Consider the following 22,002-nt stretch of genomic DNA (forward strand, 5'->3'; position numbering starts at 1 on the left):
GCCATGTGTGAGCTTTTTTTGGTCATGTGATACAGTTACTTTATAGCTTTCATGTTACTGAACTGTACTAAACTAAAAGTGTTGTGTGCAAGCCATTTCCAATAAACTTTTAAATTGAGTGAGCAAGTTGGGATTTACAGTGTAGGCTGTGCATGAGGCAATGCAGCTTACCGTCCTTACCGTGTGACTCACATTTAAACCTTTTTTCACCTCTTACACTACAGTTTGCATTCTTTATCCCTTTTCTTCCATCTCTTAATACTACTTCAACTGCTCCTTCATACAAATTCAGGCCAGCAACAGTTTAGTTTCAGCTTGTGCAGAAGCCAGCTATCCCACTGGGATTTCTTCAGAAATTGCTTTTTCTCATTTTTATATGTTCCTCTATATTTTTTATCCACTATGAAGAACATGATATGCTGCTCAAAGCTCTGGGAAAAGCTTGTGATGTTTCTTTTTATGTCAGAGTCCTATGTCCACATGTAGTTATGTGATTCTTATTCAGGTCATCAGTTTTTTATTATAATTATTAGGTTGTAAGTTTTCCTACATTACATTGATGACCGTGATGACCTTGCTTGGAACAACGCAGTTTGTAAACAGGGCATTTTATTTTGAAAGTATTAACGGAAATCCTCTGTTTACCATTTCTGGTACACTTGACATTAGCTGAAATGGGAAGCTAACAGCGGGCGTGAAGTTTTCTGCTTCCACTTTACCAAAGTCAAGTCATGTATACGTGTTAAATCATGGAAAACCAAGTCAAATAGCAGGTTGCGATATAGACATCGACACCGCAGGCACGTGACGTCTCGGCTGAATGTAACGGTAACTAGTTGCTAATCGGTAACCTCGCTAACAAGTGGGCTAGTAATTTCCACAAGTGTTAGCTGACTAGCTGTTAGCCTAGCAGGAGCAATCTGTTTCGAGCTAACCGTTGGAAACAGTTGGCACGGACACCTCTATGATAAAGACTGTTAAACGGCACGGTTGTTCGTTATTAAAATCGCACATCATAACAAGTAGGGTGATTTATACTTAGTTAATTATGTGTTGATTTGTATGAGTATATTCGTTAACGATAATAAATAACTTTAATTCTAATTACACTGTTGCTGTCACTGTCAGTCATGGTTTGTTCTCCCCGACACACCAGCCAATCGAATCGTTGAAATGCTAGATTGACAGAACTAACAGCCAATAGCAACGCCACAACAAATATGATGGCTCTGTTAACAGTGTTCGACACAGCGGGCGTCTGTTTCCGGCGCAGTATGCTGGGATGCTGATGCTGAGGAGCTTCGTTGATCTGTAGCATCATTAGAGCTCAATGTTTCTCGACATGTTGTATTGCCTGAGTTTGCATCACTGTGTTGACCTCTGCCTGGGCGGCCTACTCTTGTTTTTAGCGGGGCTGCAGCAGGTGGAAGCTGCCGCCGCCGCCACGGAGATGACCAACTTGAACTGGAAGCCGTTCATCTACGGAGGCATGGCCTCGATTGTCGCAGAATTCGGTACGTGATGCACCACAACATGCAGACGCCGACCGAGATGTATGTTATTGAGATTAGACGCTATTATGAAACGGCAATGCATGATTTATGGAAATAAATCTTTTATATTCCGTGAATTTGCAGCCATAGAAAAATTCTGCACCAGCAACTGCTGGTAGCACAGGCTTCCAAACGGGAATGATGCACCTAGCTGAATTAATATCAAACCTTTGTGGTGCACACCGCATGCATTGTACTGCAACTGCAAATGTACATAATACATAAAGGTTAGGTCAGGTTGTTGGTAAATACCCATACTGCTTATTTTATAATTTGCACAATACACAATTGCCTGCTAATTTCATAATAGCATTTAACCTGGCAGGTACCCCTTGTTTTCTTGTTTAAGGTTTTATTATTACATTTGAATCACACAGTAAGGCAACTACTTAAAACAAAAAAAGTTATTAATTTATAGATCATCCCTTGAATGACAAAGATAGTTTTACTAGTTATTTTTGTCTGTATTCATCTATTATGTTGTCATAATTTTCTTGTGTCATATGAAATGAGAAAGGAAATATGACATTTTCAGTACCTGGATATGGGTTACAACTGGGGAAAGAGATTAAAATATATAATATGTATCATATTAAATGTAGCCTCACTTCCCATTCCTTCATGAAATTATTACAACTATTGATTTAATCATCAGCGTCCCCATTGTCACCTCCATCACTGTTATAATTATCATAGCTACCTACCTCATCTGTCGATCTCATACTTCCCTGATAACACTTCCCTGATAACATTGAAACACATTTACCTATCTCACTTGCTCTCTCTCTCTCAAGTGATTAATATCTTCAACAACCACATACCCAAATCAGTTCACAACCTGTACCCCTCCTCTCTACCAATTTGTTGTTAATGGTTTATGTCTCACTGAAATTATTTTGTCTTGATGTCTGTGTTTTTTGTTCTCCACTTGTCTTTCAGTTTCTGTCCATGTCAAGTTTTAGTTGTCACATTCCACCAATAAAATAAAATAAGATTTTATGTTTTGTGACTTGAATGTATTGATAATGTGTGAGTGGTGAAAACTGGAGCTACCTGGTACTATGAACTAGTTTATCAATATTGTGTGAGGTTTTTCTACTTATAATTGAAAGTTACAAGCCATGGTACAAATGCAAAATATCCTGTACTCCTAATCAGCATTTCCATAAATACCTTCTTTTTTTTTTTTACAGTTAATATTCATTATTATCATTTTTCTCTTTCTTCTTTTTACTTTTTTTTTTTATCCTCAGGGACATTTCCCATTGACCTGACTAAGACTCGACTACAGGTCCAGGGTCAGTCCCAGTACACGGAGGTGCGCTATAGAGGCATGTTCCACGCCCTCTTCAGGATCGGCAAAGAGGAGGGCATCCGAGCGCTATATTCTGGGTATAAAACATTTTTTATGGCTCTGGGGACACAACACATTCGGTGTTTAATGTGGGCACTGTGGTAGATTTTTCAAGACCAGACCAAGTACATGCTGTTTTGGAGCTTATAAATACTGATACTGATGTGGCATGCCTCTATTGCCTATTAAGTTTTACATCAATTGAACACTAAGTGGAGAAGAATCACTGCTGTAATTACTACTGAACCAGTGCTATTTTGGTAGATCTGCAATAAATACACTATCACTGACAGGGATGTGGATGTCATCAATGATGCTTACAACACAGGGGCAGTCCATTACTGCTGTTCAGTTGGTGGGAATATAATGAACAGGCTGTGATATAGCGTTAATTGCTTAATGAGGTTAATTCTGTCTGCACAATATGTTCTGTGCCACTTTACCAGAGAACTCCTGTCTTTGTTAAATACACATCTGCTTCAGAATTACTACTCACCACAGTTTCCCACCTGAGGAGGGCTAGTGTGCTTTAAACTAAGATTCAGATCTTAAGTATAAGTCCTGGAGACTTAAGAGTTTCTGTAGAATTTCAGCAGTGGGGACTCTTAGGTCCAGAACAGTGAATACAGCCTCAGATGACTTGTTCCCAAGGTGCTTTCAGTTAAACTCTAACATGCTGTTTAGTGAATCTAGTTACTACTTCTTGCTCCATGCTAATGGAAACAGCATGTGTTCAATGCAACATGCAGTAATGAGCTTTGCACAGAGAGCTGTTTTACTTTGTGGGTGGTTGAACTGCGGATCTGAAAGGAGCTCAATGGGGCAGAGAATGTATTCCATTTTGAAACAAGATAAGAAGGAGCTTTTTTTTGGCTTTTAAAGCAGTGGGTGTGAGTAACAGACAACAAGCCTGGATGTCACACTCCGCGATGAAACTGAAATTTTGAAGATTTGCATCCTAAGCCAGGTGAAAAAAATTTGGCTGAGGAAAGAACAGTAAAGCACCCTCTCCTCTTCTGCACCTGCGTTCTGTTTATCCACAGAGTAAAGGTTAATCAACATAATGTACCTCTCCTCAGGATTTCCCCTGCTCTGTTGAGACAAGCTTCTTACGGGACAATCAAGATAGGAACCTACAACTCTCTGAAGAGGCTGTTTGTCAGTCATCCAGAAGGTGGGTGTCACTATTTCTCCCTTGAATATCCTGTATCCTGTCTTCTTCCTTTCTGATAACCTCTCCTATAAACTCTTTCATCTTAAGGGTCTTCCATTCTCCCTACATTGAAGGAGACTGGCTTTTTTATTCACAGGCTTCAGTTAGTGTGTGTCACAGAAATCACTTGAAATCTCGGAAAGCATTTTCGACTACAGGATATTGGTTTTGCAAAAACATTCACAGACAGTCATTTGAGCTCGGCAGATGGCCCAGCAGTGAACTATGGGTTGTAATTTGAATGATACTGACAAAGTGCAGAGCGTATATTAAATTAACAGTCATCCCTGCATCCTGCCTCTGTCTGGTTTAAGGCTGATGCAATCTCCTGTAAAGTATGTGCAGCATTATAAGCACAACCAAAACAAGTGAGCACAATGGACAAAACCCCTGAGAGCCAACAACCTGAACTGACTAAGAACGGTGAGTATAGCAGCAACAGATAAACACTGGCAATAGTAGCAGCTAAGTCATTTTCCTAAATTTCCATTTGATCCAGTGGTCAGGTGGTGTTATCCAGAGTGAAGTAGAGGAAGGTGCATCACAGCATGGTTGTGGCAGTTTAAATGATTGCATACAGTTTAGATCATGGGTTCATGGAATAACTTGCTGCTGTCAAGTATTTAATTTTAAGGATGCATCTTGTCAAAGTATTGTATTGCGTTGTATTAGGTTTATCTCATTACCATACCAGAACGATGTGTTTAGTGCTTTAGTGGAATAATAAATGCAAAAGTCACGCATTTAAAGTCAGCCTTACTGTAGTTTTTAAAATGCTTCTTAAATCTTTTTGGCCTTCAACAAATCTTAGTATGTTTCTAAACTTTAAAAGTCTCAGAGGCAGGTGAAGCAACACATTTATTTGGGACTCTGCTCATGTTGCATTCTGCTTCTTCCTCGACAGTCATTTCTTTTTTCTTCTGTTTGGGCTTGAAACATCTTTTGTGCCTCACACAGCACAAACCCCTTGCGGGTCTTCTCTGCTTTTTGTTTGTGATGCGACACTTTGCATGCGTGTTGGGTGTTGTGGTGTCTGGTGTGCTCTTGTTTACAATGCAGATATGGATGAAAGTGAATAATATTTTTGTTTTAAATGGCTTGAGGTACAAGGTGGTTAGACTTTACCACAATTGAGTATCAATTCAGAAATTTAGAAAAAAGATTTTTCCTCTGGGAACTAATAATGTATAATCACATCAGCTAATTGTACCATCAGAATCAGTCTGGTATATAATGTGGGATCAATGCACAAACACATGAAGTGCACAGCAAGTTACCCTGGTGATATTGGTGCAGTGCCATTTATCCTTACCAAGAGATTTTCACAGAACATATTTCTTTGCACAGCACCAACACTGTGTGAGCGTCTGAGTGTGCAGCTGAAAGCTGTTACAACAAGCTTTGTTGACCCGGCTGGAAGCAGAGTGTGTTAACCTGCCGGCACTAATTTGCAAGCTAAATAAGAGGCAAAGAGCTTCCAGGAAGGAAGGAAAGAAGATAGGAAGGATGGGAGGAAACAAGGAAGGAATGGATGGAAAATAGTGAAGACAGAAAGAGGCGGGTAAGGGATTAAAGAGTGAGTCAGATTACGTTGACACTGCAGCTGGAAGCGCTCCGATGAGCTTTTCACCCTGCTATCTGACATAGATTTGATATGTTTTAAACAGTCTGAGGCAGAAAATTTTATTAATACCATTAACATGGAAGTAAACAGACCTTAAATTAAATCTTAAATCATTTTAGACAAAAACTCAAATCACTCAGCATTTAAAGTTGTGCAGCATCACTGAAATATGTGCAAAAGCAGCCTTTAAGAAAGTGAGCATTTGCTTTCTTTTTTTGGACCAGTTGTCAGACAGAACAAGGCCACCTTTGACACAACACAATGACAAAATGATTAATTAATAGAAAAAAATCAACAGATTAATAGGTAATGATCATTAATGATTACCATGAGATGTTTTGTTTCCATGAATAATAGCTATGTAATTGGTAAAGTTTGTAGATTTATTGTAAATCATGCACAACCCATCACAACCCTTCTATTTAAACTTTGTGCACCATGAGGCCAAAACAAAAGAAGCAGAGACAGAAAGAAGCTGGTTCAACAATAGAGATGAAACTCTGAAAAACCTGAGAGTGGATTAGTTTTTGTTGTCTGGAGCTCAAAGGATCACTTCATACTGTGTTGACAGACAGAGAGCCACTTCAGTTATCAGCCATAATGGGTTCGCCCAATATTTATCAGCAATTGGCTGGTGCCAGCTTGTTCCTGAGACTCTTCCTTCATTCCCTCTTTGTCTGCTTTTTTATTTGTCATCTCTCTTTTCCTGCTGACTGGTTCCCTCTTTATCTGACCCCGCCTTTCACTACCACTGGTCCGAGGTTGTTCTTCCCTCCACTTCCGCTTGTTTTCCTTCACTCCCTCTCTTTCCTTCTGCTCCTCTCAATATTTAATGGCTAATTAGTGTACATAAGCTAGATAATATGAGTAATGGAGTAGATCAGGGTAGGAAAACAGAAGTGAGTGATTAGAGGGAAGGACAGGGTGATGTTTTATTTTGTCTTTCTATCACTTGACCTGGCTCTGTCTAAAGTGAAAAAATGCACCTGCTAACACCAGGATGTATCTTCAAAAATGCAAAATTGACTGTTTTTTGGAGGAGATGCACGTTGACACTATTTTTAGCAAACAGCAGTTCATTCATCCGCCCAGTCCCTCTGTGCAGCATCTCTGACTGCAGTGCGAGTTGCCAGATATAACAATGAGAGCAGGTTTTGCTCTCCATGTACCCAGGATGGCAAAAAAAAAAAACTTGGCAACCACCTGCTACCCGTCTCTATGCTAAGCTAAGCTAACAACATTGTGGTGCCAGCTCTGCTTTCAATGCACAAACATGAGATTGAGCTAAGCAAACAGACGTATTGCCCAAAATGTTGCAGCAATTCTTAAAACAGTGGAACAAATGTGTCACACTGTTATAAGCTACATCATTTAACTTCCAAAATAGGCTGTCAGTCGCTTAGTTCTTTGCAAATGAAGCATAAAATTTACCAATAAAACAGGGTAAATGTCTTGTGCCTTCAGTTTACTTATTGAAAAAGAGAAAGAGAAAAGGGAGGTTTTAAAGATGAGGGAGCAGGGAGGGAAACTAATGAAGGAATTAAGTTTTTTTTTTTGTCACAGAGGCTTAACTTTACTTTTTTAATGTGTGCATGTTTTGCCAAAATGCAGAGCACTTTTTTATTTTATTTTTTTGTTTTTGTTGATTGTTTGTCTGTCCACTCTGCATGCCCTGTGCCACGATGGTGCCACTGTGTTTTGAATGCTTGTTTTGATACAGGCTTGGGTTTGCCCTGTGGTTGTGGTGGGATCGAACGCCCGTTCCCCTGCCCAAAAAATGAGCGGCGTTGAGGAGCGCCACACTAACTGTTGGTCAGATTGATCAAGGAGTACTGTAACTATTGTTCCAAACTCAATCCATTATTATTTTGTCTCCTCCTCCTCCTCCTCCTTTTTTCTTACTTTACTGTAGACTCCATACTGGGTTACTACTAATGAGATCCACCACTTTCTAACTCTGACAAACTCTGCAGAGGCTAATTGCTAACAATGGTTTCTTCTTATTTAAAGTCATTGTACAGTGTGTGCAGTCTCTCCAACAGACTTATAATTCTCAGTGTTTATTGTGATCTGCTTGGAGTGCCACACAGGTGGAGTTTTACACATTGTGTGTGTGTGTGTGTGTGTGTGTGTGTGTGTGTGTGTGTGTGTGTGTGCGTGTGTGTGAGAGAGAGAGTAAGTTTAGACTCTTTGAAGGTCCATCAAATCCAGCTTTGTGGTCAACCACTTATGTTGATCATGATAAAGTTAACTCCACCCATGTGGATGCTCCAAGTGGATTAAAGCAAGTGTGAACACTGATAATGATAATCTGACTATCACTTTAATACTACAAACTACTACAAACACAGAATGAAGTCAGGTCCTTGTTGAAATCACTTCACTGTAGATACTTTTTAAGTCTTTATGACTTCATCTTAGCGTTTTCAGACTCTACTCTGATCCTAAATTTGTAGCTTTGCTTGGATCCAACAGGATGTAAAACAAGAAGTTTTTTTTATGTATACTCTTAACGTGTCACTTTCAACACACTGTCTTGTTTCGGTCAGAGCAGACTAATAATAAAAAAAGATATAGTCAGTTTTATTTATATAGCGCCAAACTGAAGTTATCTCAGTCTTTTCATGTAGAGCAGGTCTACTCTTTATAATATTATTTACAGAGACACAACATTACACCATGAGCAAACACTTGGATACAGTGGTGAGGATGAAACACTCTGTATTCCAGAAATAAATAATATAACAGCGTCAGGGCATTTACACAAATGTTTTGTCCCAAGCAAGATCAACTAGTGGATTGAAAGTGACACACTATTTCTTAAAGTGGAGAGTCTGCATCATGATTTTATTATGTATGGGAATGACACACTGTTCCTTTAGACATCTGTACATAGTGAATTATAGGCTAATCTTAGTTAAATTGTGTTTGTGCGCTTTTGGCTGTGTGTTTTAATTAATATAATTCCTTGTGTCTTTTCTGACAGATGAGACCATGGTCATCAACGTCTTCTGTGGTGTCGTGTCTGGAGTCCTGTCCTCCTCTCTGGCCAATCCCACTGACGTCCTCAAGGTGATTAATGCTGGGGACAAGGCTTAGACTGAAACATCTGTTTGGAAATATGTTAAAGCTTTGCTTATTTAAGCCTGTATTAAATAGTAGTTAAATAAGTAGCTGTCGGGGCGTCGTGTAGCGTAGTGATCTAAGCAGGCGCCCCATGTGTAGAGGCTACAGTCCTCGCTGCAGTTGGCCCTGGTTCGAATCCCGCATCGGACGGCCTTTCGCTGCATGTCATTCCCCCTCTCTGCCTCCCCGTTTCCTGTCTCTCTCCACAATACTATCAAATAAAGGCATAAAAAGCCCGAAAAAATATACTTAAAAAAAAAAAAAAAATAAGTAGCTGTCATGGACTGCTAATATGTTCCTACACATGTTCCACACAGTCTTAACTATGTGTCGAAATTTTTGATTCTTTTCCGATTTAGTAACTTTTTTATGTTTCCATTGTTTCTTACATCAGGTTTAATGTACAGAGTTTCCCTTTTACAGAATAACTGGTGTGGGGCAGTGCCCACCAAAACAGCTACAGTTGGACCAAGAAAATAAAACCAGCGACTTTACATTGAAGATGACACCTGACGGAAAAAGTGTTTTTTGTGAACTTTTCTGTTTGTGTCTGTATTTGTCCCAGATCAGGATGCAGGCTCAGGGCAGTCTGCTCCAAGGCAGCATGATGTCCAACTTCATTAACATCTACCAGACAGAAGGCACCAGAGGGCTGTGGAGAGTGAGTGCTGGAGTAATCTGTATGGGGATGTGGATATGTTTATGTGTTAAGAGTGGTGGATTCTGAGTGTGGAAATGTTTTTCATTCATTTAACAACTGCTAACTGTATCCAGCTTAACAGATCAAGTCAGTTAAAGCAAACCAAGTAAGTTAAAAACAATAGTTGGACATTTTGGAAAATCCACTTATTCACTTTATGACGTAATGTTGGATGAGAAGATTGATACTCTCTCCTTTCTGTCTGTTAAATATGAAGCTATATGAAGGTGCAACCAGCAGCTGGTTAGCTTAGCAAAAGTTTCCAGTCTTTGTGCAAAGCTAAACTAACCAGGTGTTGGCTGTAGCTTTATATTTATGCATGAGAGCAGGAGCCATCTTCTCATAAACGAATAAGTGTCTTATGCAAAATGTCAGACTTTTTATTTAAAGAATACTCGATGGGGGCGTCGAGTGGTGCAGTGGGTTGAGCAGGCGCCCCATGTGTAGAGGCCACAGTCCTCGCTGCACTCGGCCCCGGTTCGAATCCCGCATCGGACGGCCTTTTACTGCATGTCATTCCCCCTCTCTCTGCCTCTGCATTTCCTGTCTCTCTCTACTGTGCTGTCCAATACAGGCATAAAAAGCCCCAAAGAAATATGCTTTAAAGAATACTCGATGCTCAGTTGCTGCCTTTCCAGGAGTTACACAGTCAGTACAGAGATAGGGTTTGTTTAGCCTATCTTAGCATATAAGTGATCTATATCTAAGGCAATATGTAATATGAGATTGTTGAATGTCGATTCAGCTCTATACAATGAGTTGTACTGTGATATTGCTACAGACTTATTTTCTTCATCCTCCTTTTCCTCAGGGCGTCATTCCCACAGCGCAGCGGGCAGCCATTGTCGTGGGGGTGGAACTTCCTGTCTATGACATAACGAAAAAGCACCTGCTTCGCTCTGGCCTCATGGGAGACACCATTTTGGCACATTTCATGTAAATTTGATTATTCTTAAATGGGTCATGGGTGGGCATGCTGTATGATTATGAAGTATATAGTGTTTTAGCAGTGATGAAAACTAAACTGGAAATTTGTGGCTGTAATATTTTGTTTATCAATTTGGTTTTGTTGTTTTTTTTAAAAGGAGGAGATTTGACCTTTGAATGAAACTCAGCTTTGGCCTTGTCCCTTAACCTTGTTCCATGTCTGTCTGTGTGTAACAGTTCCAGTTTCACGTGTGGCTTGGCGGGCGCACTGGCCTCTAACCCTGTAGATGTGGTCCGCACTCGTATGATGAACCAGCGAGTCCTGTCGGGAAGCCCCATGTACAAAGGAACACTGGATGGAGTGATGCAGACGTGGAAGAACGAAGGCTTCTTCGCTCTCTATAAAGGATTCTGGCCTAACTGGCTGCGACTGGGGCCTTGGAACATCATCGTATCCTTTAAAACCTGCAGAGTTCCTTCAGAGGTGAGAAAAACAAACAGACGTCCAATTTGTTGCCACTATTTGAATATAGTCTTCTTCTTCTTTTTCTCGAGTAAATTGAAAGTAAAATAAAGGGAATTCTCTGAAATATCCATTTTAATTGTCCATGATATGGTATAGCTGTGTACACATGACCATGCAAAGCCCTGTAGGTCAAAGTTGGCTCAGCAAAGGTCTGGCACACTCAGATTGCTCATATTTCAGAGCCCAGCTTGCACTCTGAATCCTGATGTTTTCCTTAACACACGTCTCAGTTCTTCATCACCTTCGAGCAGCTGAAGAAGCTGCCGTTTTAACTGGAACAGGAAGTGGGACCTCGCTGGTCTGCGAGACTGTGTCAGGGATGAGTGGAGTGTGAGCACGGCAGCACCTGGAGTTTTGACACCAGTATTTTCACACTCCCCTCCAAATCCATTCAAATGATACAACACAGCATCGGTCATCTGCCCATGTTCATCAAAATCTTACACTGATTTCTCCTTTTTTGTTTTTAATGTTTTATTTGTTGTCACTGGCTCTTTTTTCATGCAGTTTTAAGGACTGTTGCTTTGATGATTTAATGTCACCCCTCAACCACCTCTAACACTCCCCAGGCAGCTAAATGTCTGCTTGTAGCTGAAGGCTGAATGTTTGGAAGACTAGTTTTATACCCTTGAGCTGATGAGAAAGACAGGGTTTACCACTGTGGATTGGGTGAGTGGAATCTCATGAGCTTTGGCTTAAAAAAAAAAAGAAAGACAGGACAGAATTGTTTCCTCATTATTTATACACACATCTGGAAAAACATAAGAGATTAATTTATTAATACATTTAGGCATTGCACGTACGACTGCACAGTTTGTGGAATTTGGTAAAAGAAGAAAAGAAAATTAAATTGAAAAATGAATGATGTGTAGAAACCCTGTGTTTTAAGGGCACAGGCGCAGCATGAAATGTGGTAGGATAATAACTGTTGAATGTTGAGGAATTTGCATGGAAGAGTTGTACAAATGACAAAGTGACTGTTACAAGTAGTTACTGTACTCAATGAAAGATGCCCAGCAGCACTCCACATGAGTGAGGCTGATACCCGGCGAAATATTAGGATCTTTTTGCTTTAGTAAGGTGTCAGAAAAAGGTGCCACAAAGCCTCTGAAATCTTACAGTGCAGTTTGAATATTTAAGTGGGTCATTTGCCAGAAAATCACTCAACACATAAACTTCTGCATTAATCTAAAAACAACTTATGTTCTATTTATTGTTTATTTTTTGTTGAGACATATTAGAACATAATCATCTGTGATCTTAAACAGAACAATCAGAAACCTGAACCAAAGCATCTATTGAGAAAAGGGAGACACTTTTGTTGTCTTATTCATTCACAACCAAAACATCTTTTTTTTATTGTGAAGGAAACACTGAATCCAGATGAGTCACTCCTATTGAAGTTTTGTTTGTTCTTTTAAGTTTATTTTTGCTGTAGAGATTTTTGTTTTTTGTTTCGTTCACCTCCGGTCTGCTGCAGTATTAGGAGGTAATGAGTTGTGGTTTGCTGCCATATGTCATTATTGTCCCACAAGATAACAATCCAGTACACAATGTAAATGGCTGTACAGACTCATTCACACATAGAGGTGGATGCATTTTATCTTTGGCATGTCCTCTTGTACATACGATGCCTTGTTGCGCTATTTTTACTGTCGTGTGTGTCGTTGGAGGTAAAGTCAGGATATGGATGAAAAAGAGGCAGCTGCTGTGGATCGAAAGCAGAGAAGGAGGGGCCTTTGTGCCAAATGTGTTTCCACCAAACTGGGTTCAATTTATCTGCAGATGATTCTTTTTGTTTGCAACTACTCCGAGGCCTTGCAAAATGTGGTTTGCAGGAGAAACTCTGTGCTGGAAGTAATTGAAAGTCAGTGTAGTTAGAATAGACTGCTTGTTTGAAATTTGAATTTTTGTGAAACAAATTATCTGAACTCAGCCCATGTAAAACAGACTAAATGTTTTTTAGTTATGGGAGGCCATAAATAATATCTTAACAGTAATCATAACAAGTGCTATGAATCAGTCGCAAATATTAATTTTCCCTTCTTGGACTTGCTCAGTACAGGAGTTTAGCCTCCACCACAGGTGGCCTCGCCCTTTCATCCACATATTTTGTGTGTTTTTAGTACTGTTGAGTTATTTTAGAAACCGGTTAGGTGTCTCAAAATTATCTTGAGATTGAGACAAGTCCTCTTTCTTCTGTTGTAAAGGCACAAAACCTGTTGAATTCTATACTGTAACTGACACATATTGAAAATACGCTATAATTTTGATCTTCATAGCACTTTTTTCTGGCAAACTGCTGTAGGCAATGATGCTGGTTGATTGTATTCCCTGGTCTGTTAGGTGAACCAGCTTGGCTTTATCTTATATTTCATCCATTCTTCTGTTCTATCTTGCCTTCATATACGTAATTGGATTTTGTGAATTATGTCTCGCCGATAGAGAGTAAAATTTCCCAGGAGTTGTTATTTGGACCAACATCTGACAGTGTATTATTTTTAGCTGTTACTACAATCCAGTCAAGACAGCCTAAGTCTTGTCAACAGATCACAGCAGTTTTAGTTTGCATTTTGCCATTTTTAAGTGTACTTCATTTTGTCATGTGTCCAGTGTGAATCCGCAACTTACACAAAACATTGTTACAGCACATTGAGCTGCTTGGACACAACTCAAAACTTTTGCTTTTGCTGTTTTGAGAGGCCAGTTAAGGTTTTGAGTGTGTGTTGGACTCCAGAACAGTATGTTGAAAAATGTGTATGTCCAGTGTGTTTTTGCCTTTCTGATGAGCCCGGAGTCTTGGTAGACCTGCACTGTTACAGCCTTACACTTTGCATTGACCGCCTGATGATGATGCTACTCTATGACAATGTTGCTCCTGTGCCGATTCTGATGCCTCATTACCACATTGACTGAGTGGGTTTTTCAGTTTTCTTTGACTGTCCACACATTGTGCTTGCAGCGCTCAGTACTGAAGTTAATATTTTAAAAAGCCAGTTTTAATACATGTTCTGATGTGTTCTGTTACCTCAGCAGTCGTGCTTTCCTGAGCCATTTTAACTGTTTGCGAACAGTGTCTCATATGTAGTATCACAGTTTGAACCGCTGCTACCCCCCAGTTCATCCGTTAAACATTTCCCTTCCTGTAAACTGTGTGCAGAGGGATTCTGACTTGGTTTATGGGACGTTTAATCAGCTTTGTCGAGTAACCATAAATTGTCAGCTGGGTTTCAGGTGAGTAAAAAATCTGCTCACACTGTACGGGACACAGGCTGAGGTCAGAGGTCAGGTGGAGATGCGGATAATATTTGTGTAAGGCTGTCACAGATAATACAGGTACATGTGAAAACATAGTTTGGCCTTTGTTTTTGGGTTCCATCCACACTGAAGCAACTGAAGATGCTTTCAAATGCTGAGATTAATTAACAACCAAAGGAGATGAACGAGAAAGAGACTTTACTGTTTTATATCCTTTAGTTCCAAAACAATTAGTTGATTAATCGGTCAACATGGTCAAAATATTATTATATTGCAAACAGTTTCATTTATCAAAGCAGAAATTTCAAACATTTACTGGTTTCTGCTTCTCATATGTGGAAATTTGTTGCTTTTATTTGATTTGTATCACAGTAAATTTAATGTCTTTCAGACAAAACAAGCAACATGAAGATTTCATCTTTTGGTTGTGTTTAATTCTGATTGGCATTTGTCACAAATTTCTTACATTTTATAGATTGAACAATTGAAAAATAAAAAAAGATCAACAGATACATCAATAATGAAAATGATTAGTTGCAGCTCTAATTGTTTTGGCTTGGCAGCATGAATGACAAACCATGAGAAACGTATCTGAAGATGTCAGTGTGAATAGGAACCCTTCAGGAAATAGCACTTTCAGATTTATACATATTAGTGTGGACATAAGTTACAATAATATACCAACATAAATGTACATTGGAAGTTTAGTTTCTGATTTTGAATACTGGTGAAATGCAGTGGAGGTGATGCAGCAAATTGAGATACAAGAACATACACACATCTCAAAATTGTTAATCAAGCTGTAAGTTAACCAACAACTTGCTTTGTGCACACGTTCACACATTGTTGTGAATGTCGATGTTAATGTGATATTTTTACAACTTCTGTGTCTGTCATGTACCTATTTATGGAAACCGTCAAACTGAAGTAGAGAAGGCCAGCACAGCAAGGGATCCAAATAAAAGTCCTGTAGTTTAACTCTGTGATTGTTTGCTGTGAAAGTTGTCAACTTGATTTTAGCACCATTTTTGGGAATCATTAATGTTTTAAGCTCATGCAGAGTTTTATCTATTTTCTAATTATTTGAAAAACATCTGCTTCTGACTGTGTTCAGTGAACGTGAATACAGTTCAGCTGATGCTGCTTTCCATTCCTGCTTTTATTCCTTTCAAAAGTATTTAATGGTCACGCTATTTTTTAGTTTTTCTGGGGTTTTTTTGTTGTTTGTTTTGTTTTTTTGGAAACATTTTTGTGTTTTAATTTCAATTTGTTTGTTACCAAGTGCTCTGAGTCGACCACAATAACAGCTCTTCACTTATTTGCCTAATAATTCATTCCCTTCGCCACCATTTTATGTTCATGGCAAACAAATCGAGCTTCTTTGATGTGAACAGCGCTTAGGAGAATATGAAAACCAAAAGAAAAAGAAGAGAAATTTTTAAGTTATTTACTAGTCTGTAGATATAGAATGACTACTGTCTTTTTGACAGAACAGTGTCCTGAATTATTCTGAAAGGAATAGCATGGCATTTTTGGAAATTTGGTTTTAAACAGCAGTCATGGTTTTACGCGCCAATAATGCAAATAAGAATATTTGTCAAATTGTCCATCAGTTCCTTTTATGAGTTTTTAGTCCCGGTCGCATCAGAAAGTGGTGCAGTGAAACAAACACCCCCCACCCCCACCCCCCCCAACCCCCCCACCCCCCTGTGTGGCCTTACTTTGAACACGTCCATTTCCTTAGTCTCACACCAGTTCTGTGTGAAATGTGTTGGTGGCTAATAAACGAGCATGAAAGTTCACTCTTGACGTTGGGATTTGTAGCGCTGTGATGTAGTGTTGTGGTCTCCTTCTCAGCGGGGGCCCTGTCTTTAGGATGTACCAGCAGGGAGCTTACGTTGTTGGTTTGTGGTAAGTGGCGACTCACTGTCACTTCATGACTCTGTTGTGAGGGAGTCCCACTGTCCTCTCTGTCTTGCCCTGGTCTTAAGTCAGGGCTCTAACTATCCATTCGTTGTATTGTGCTCTGCATTTCACAGTCTTCATCAGCAGATGGGGGTTTTCTCAGTGGAAGCAGATGTTGAGTCAGGAATATTTGGGCAAAGTAGTGGCTTAGCTTTAGTTTTGACACCAGTGTGAAATAGAGTCTCAGTGTTTCTATCCACAAAACTGCTCTGTGGCCCTAGTCATTGAACACTTTTCATATGAAAGCTTTTTTTAATAAAACATTCATGTTTTTTTGCATAGAGAGGAGCATGTGGAAATTAGGGCTGCACGATATGCAAAAAAAATCAAAAAATCATTGCAATATTTTGGCAGTTATTGCAATATGAGTCATTTCAGTTGGCGTGATCGTTTTTGCATTTCATTTTCACTGAAATGTTTTAAAAATTATGATGTGATTTTTGCTGGAGCTTGTACCAAACAAACATGTTCCCTTACATCTGGAGAATATGCCATCTCTGTAACACCACAATGCTTATGGTGCTAACGATGCACAACAATGTTGTGACACGTTTTACCTTTATCAAAAAAATTGGAGCTTTTGGAATTTGGATACTGCACTTGGCCTAATTGCGTTTGCGATTAATTGTGCATCCCCAGTGGAAATGTTTTGCTTTTTTTTTCTCCTTCATATATAAGCTGATTGTGATTGTGCAGCGCTTTGTGTTTATGAGAGAGAGCTTGTGATAAATAGAAACAGAGTCAGAAAAGAGTGAGAACTTCTGCAAAATGTTTTTTCCACAACAGTGTGTGCCATGTGGATGTTTTTTAAGGTTTGATCTTTAAACACGTCACATATTCTCAGCAAATGGGGGTTTCTATTGATTATTTGATGCTTTTCTATTGCTTTCCCTTTCCCCTGCAGTCTGTTTTTCTGCCTATGACTGACGTAAGTCTGTTGGTTTTTACATTTTGTTTTGCTGGCTAGAGCACCGTTTCCCTGTCTAACATTGAACAAAACTAACACACTGTTACACTGATCAAATGACGAAGATATTCGCCATTAATTTAGTATTGGATTCCGGCCAGTCAGCATCATTCCTCCTGATCAGAGCAGAAAAACAGCCTGAGAACCTGTAGATTGACTTCAGTTATTGTCTCTGGACATGTAGCTGATACTTCATAAATGAATTCGTCCTGTAAAGGCCAAAGTAGTGCACCCTTTATTACAACCTTCATGTAGGTTTGTTTTTGGTGTCCCACTTCCATCAAAATGCTGTTTCAGAGGCTTCAGCTCAGGCAAAGTGTTTCATCTTTCTGATTTTAAAATACTTTTAGTGTGGAAATTGTTGACTGACAGATCTGCATCTGTGTGGCAGTCTGACAGGATAAGAAAATCTATAAATATTTTTGTAAATTTTCTCATCACTTCCACTGATCATTTGCACTTTGGTGTCAGCTTGTACCATTACTGTCTATAACCCTTTCGCTTGTTTACCCGATGAATTTCTATGGTGGAGAGTACTTTTTTTTTTTCTTTGACAGAATGGGTTTGGCTTTATATAAATTAAATGTTCACTCAAATAAAAATATATGCTGTGATTGTTTCTGTATCAGTTTATTTCTTTTTGCTCATACAGTTGGGCAGGTAAAATTCTATTTTAATATTTATTGTGCATAAAAAATATGAAAGTTGGAAAATCGGAGTATAATTTTTAAAATGTTTGTTGAGTCAGTGGGCTCATGGTCATGGTCTAAAGCCCATGGAGTAAGTGCATTTAGGGCAGGAGGCTTAACCACTTTTGCTAATTTAATGGCAGAAAAAATGGCCGCTGCGCCAGGCCCATGGTTACAAAGGTTTGTACTTATTGTCTCTCAATTAATCGTGGGAGTGTTTTGGGTCTAACATGCAATAAACCAAATCAGTGCCATCTCCCATTCCTTTTTAAAGCAAGGCACGCTTGCACCGTGGCAGACTGTGATTGTGATGGCGCAATGTTTTACACAGAAATAGATTCTATTTGTGTTGGCTCTTACTTAATTTTGAGTTTTACAGTTTTCCAAATTCAAAATACCAAGAAGTTCACCTAACTTATAAAGATTACTGCCACATTTTTAGGGGGGTTTATCTAGTAACTTGATTTTGGTCAATCGAGCTCTAAAAATTAAAAATAAAGAATTGAAAAACATCAAATGTGCTTCACAGTGTCTGTCAGAAGAGTGGCTCTTTTTTCATGCTTTTCATGCTCATGTTACACTAACTGTTCGCAGATGCATAAAACATTTCCACAGCAACTTCAGACCACAGAAAAGTCTGAAGTCGGGATCATTGTTGATCTTGAGTCATGAATGCCACACTTCCATGAAACCTTTCTTCAGTGCAAGAAAGGTCACCAAGGACTGGACGATATTGTGGATTACTTTGCAAGGGCCAGGAAAAGACCCGTGCAAATGATAAGTACAAATCTCTCCGGCTGATCCAGTGATGTACTGAGTTAGTCCACGTGTTAAAAGTCAACGATTGTGTCGCAAAATCTTTTGAGAACCACGACGGTGTGTCACAAAAGTGCTGAAGCAGTTTAGAAAAAGTGAAAATGCTTGGACAGATTTTAATAGTACACTTAGTAGTAGAGCTGGAACTATTAGCTATTGATCATTGACAGAAGTATTTCAATAATTGTTTTAATTGTATTGATTAATTCAAACAGGAGACCAGGAACAGCTTGTCCCCCCGGGGAGGGGACAGAGAGAGAGAGAGGGAGAGAGAAAGGGAGAAAGTGCTTAATGCATCATGGGAGTCCCCCCAGCAGGGTGGAGGGGTCTGAGAGGGGTTATCAGTCATAGGAGTGGGAGCTCCCTCTGCAGCAGGCCTTGAATGGCTTCATAATAGCTTTGCCCACAGATGAGAAGAACCTGGCAACAGCGTTCTTCCTCGGAGGCGGAGGGGGATCCGTCAGATGAGACTTCAAGGCCTCGACAACAGTATTGTCAGCATCCTCGTGCTGCGACGTTATGGCTTTCAGGAGCTCCTGTGCAGAGCCGAGCTGCTGACACAGGTCTGTGAACAGAGCTTTGTAGATCTTCTCAACAGTTTTTTGGTCCGAGCGCGAAGGGATGTCAGCGATCTTGATCTTGTCCATTGCCTTATCTCTCAGATTCTTGATGGCCGTGTTGAAAGCGCCCTTGTGCAGTGATGTGTGGGCCTTCTTTAAGGCGCGCAGTAGCAACCCTGTAAGCACCAGGATAATCAGTGCCTGCTTTTGGGCATCATCTGACATTGTTGCATCACGAGTGTCGGACGAGTCATTGGGCTGATCTTCACATGGTGAGGCTGGACTGACTGACTGAGAATCTACCATGTCTGAAACATAACTCTGCAGCATGTCAACATTGGCTAGTACACTGGCATCGTCGGGTACTTCAAAATCAGAATATTCATTGTCTGTGGTCCAGCCTGAGTCCATAGACTCAAAGCTGTCTTCGAACAGCCAGCCATCGCAGTCCTCAAACCAGTACCCTTCAGTCTTTTCCTGAATATTTTTGCGGCTAAAGTCAGTGATCTCTGTTAGTATATCCATCACTGCTTTGTTTGTGGTGGAATAGTTCACGTCACAGAGAACCTCCTCTATGACCAGATGTAGTCTTTGGCTTTGTTTGTCATGCAACAGTGAAGTGCTGCTGACCTCTACATTTCTGATCACCGGTCTGCACTGGCAGCTGCCTTGGATCAGGCATGTTAGTGTTTTAGTAACTAGAACAATCATGGAATGAAGAGTTTCATAATAGATGCAGTTACACTCATAAGTCTTGGATCTCAAATGTGAAGTGCACGAGCCGATTCTCACAGCTATGCGGTAGTTAATTCTCGCCGTCACCTCTCTTGCAACTAACCGGATGAAATCGGTTAAGCTCTCACAATTAAATTTTTTCATGTTGATGCTCTCGGCAAAACACTGCGGAAGGGTGTTTTTCATGTTAGACAGGACATCAGTCTCGTCTATTCCGAAGAAACACCGGGCTGAGTGCACAAGTGTGAATATCCGCGGGGCTTTCCTGTGCCAGTCTGAAACAGTTAACGTAACAGCTTCCTGGATCATCGTGGAAGTCAAATTAACAATGCGCTGACATAACTCAATCAGCAAAGGTGTGGACACACTTCGCCCGCCAAATTTGAGCTCATTCTGGAAAATTTTCATCAAATACTTGATATCTGGGGCGATGTAGAGATCACATGCTCTGATTTCAGGGAATTTCGCATAAGCAGTCACTGCGAGTGCAAATGTATCCATGGTAACTGTCTCTGATTTTCTTCTGAAATTCGGCAATAAGTTTCTCGTGTGTTTGCTGTGACTCCGTCTTTGCTATTTTCTACCTATATAGTTAACTGCTCCTTTTTAAGTACTTCTGTTGTGACGTTATTAAGACGTCACCCAATATCTGCGTTAGATCAAAGACAGATGACGTCATAAGTAGATGAAGTAATTCGAATTGATGATGTCGCACCATCTTTTTTCTTTTCTCTTCTTACTTTGAGGTTTCTATGTAGATCTGTCTGTGTTCACTTTCTTTGTTGTTGGTGAATTTAAATAAAATGTCTGTTTTTCTTTTAGACAAAAAAATAATTGAATTGTCGAGAGAAAGCAGCACGGTGTCACCGCACGAGGAGCAGAATTAAAGACCTACGTCCAAATTAAAGATATTAATCAACACACAGCACCCCAAACACACTTTCAATGGTACATAGTGTTGAATTTACAATTAAGAAGAGACTGAGTCCCTTCACTGTGTAGCTATACGATGTGTGCAAAGTTATTATGGAGAGCAATAATGAAATGAGAAAAGCAGTTATTCACTATATGATGTGAGAGATCTGCTAAACATAGGCTAAGACTTTATTTACATGATGTTCTTATATAATCTGAGATTGGACAAGCTGGTCAAAAAGGCTGGGTCTGTGCTTAGCAAGAGTCTCGACTCACTCAGGACTGTTGTGGAGAGACACATGCAATGTCAGATGGATGCCATCTTAGTCAATACCAACCATCCTCTCCACAACATTCTGGCAGGACAGAGAAGCAGCCCCAGCTGCAGCAAACGTCTATCTATCTATCTATCTATCTATCTATCTATCTATCTATTTATCTATCTATCTATCTATCTATCTATCTATCTATCTATCTATCTATCTATCTATCTATCTATCTATCTATCTATCTATCTATCTATCTAATCTTGAAATCTGAGTGGGACAGCTCACAAGTAGCGTATTAATAATAATAATGACAACAACAATAATAGTCCAATAACTATTTATAGAAGACTTTTCATATGAGATATATAACTCAATGTGCTTTACAATAAAAATGAAAGGACAGTAAACAAGGGCGAATAGAAGGACATTGAAATTAGATGATAAAAAGACAGTAGATGATAAAGTATAAATGAAAATAAAAAAGCAGAAACCAGTAGGAATAATAAAATATTACATATGAGAGAATTAATTAAAAGCCAAATTAAATCAACATCTATTATAGGCTACAAGTCTTTCAATTGACTGCTTCATAAGACCAGTGGCCTAAGAGTAGTGCAATAATCTAATCTCTCTGAAATAAAAGCATCAATAAGTTTTCATTTTCAATTCATTATTTCTTAAGTGACAGAAAGCTGTTTTGGTCACCTTCCTTATGTGTAAAGTAAAATTTAACTCTGTCTTTAAAATAACACCCAGGCATGGCACTTTACATTTACATTAAATCAAACTGATTTGAGTCAAACCA

The 22,002-nt window shown here is 39.5% G+C and overlaps 1 protein-coding gene across 2 annotated transcripts; it reads left to right on the forward strand.

The window, feature by feature from the left end:
* The first annotated feature begins 648 nt into the window (after window positions 1-648).
* slc25a14 (solute carrier family 25 member 14) lies at window positions 649-17,827 on the forward strand. 2 transcript variants are annotated; one of them, XM_056396846.1, is made up of 9 exons: window positions 649-828; window positions 1,410-1,514; window positions 2,807-2,945; window positions 3,987-4,081; window positions 8,731-8,816; window positions 9,436-9,531; window positions 10,382-10,506; window positions 10,735-10,948; window positions 11,254-17,827. In XM_056396846.1, exons 2-9 carry the CDS (start codon window positions 1,451-1,453, stop codon window positions 11,293-11,295), a joined length of 861 nt encoding a protein of 286 aa, XP_056252821.1. In that variant the 5' UTR covers window positions 649-828; window positions 1,410-1,450; the 3' UTR covers window positions 11,296-17,827. The 2 variants fall into 2 exon arrangements, with proteins under 2 accessions (XP_056252821.1, XP_056252820.1); XM_056396845.1 differs by lacking the exon at window positions 649-828 and having other exon boundaries at window positions 846-1,514.
* The last annotated feature ends 4,175 nt before the right edge of the window (window positions 17,828-22,002 follow it).

This window comes from Seriola aureovittata, chromosome 15 (assembly GCF_021018895.1).
Source record: "Seriola aureovittata isolate HTS-2021-v1 ecotype China chromosome 15, ASM2101889v1, whole genome shotgun sequence".
NCBI classification, from domain to species: Eukaryota; Metazoa; Chordata; class Actinopteri; order Carangiformes; family Carangidae; genus Seriola; species Seriola aureovittata.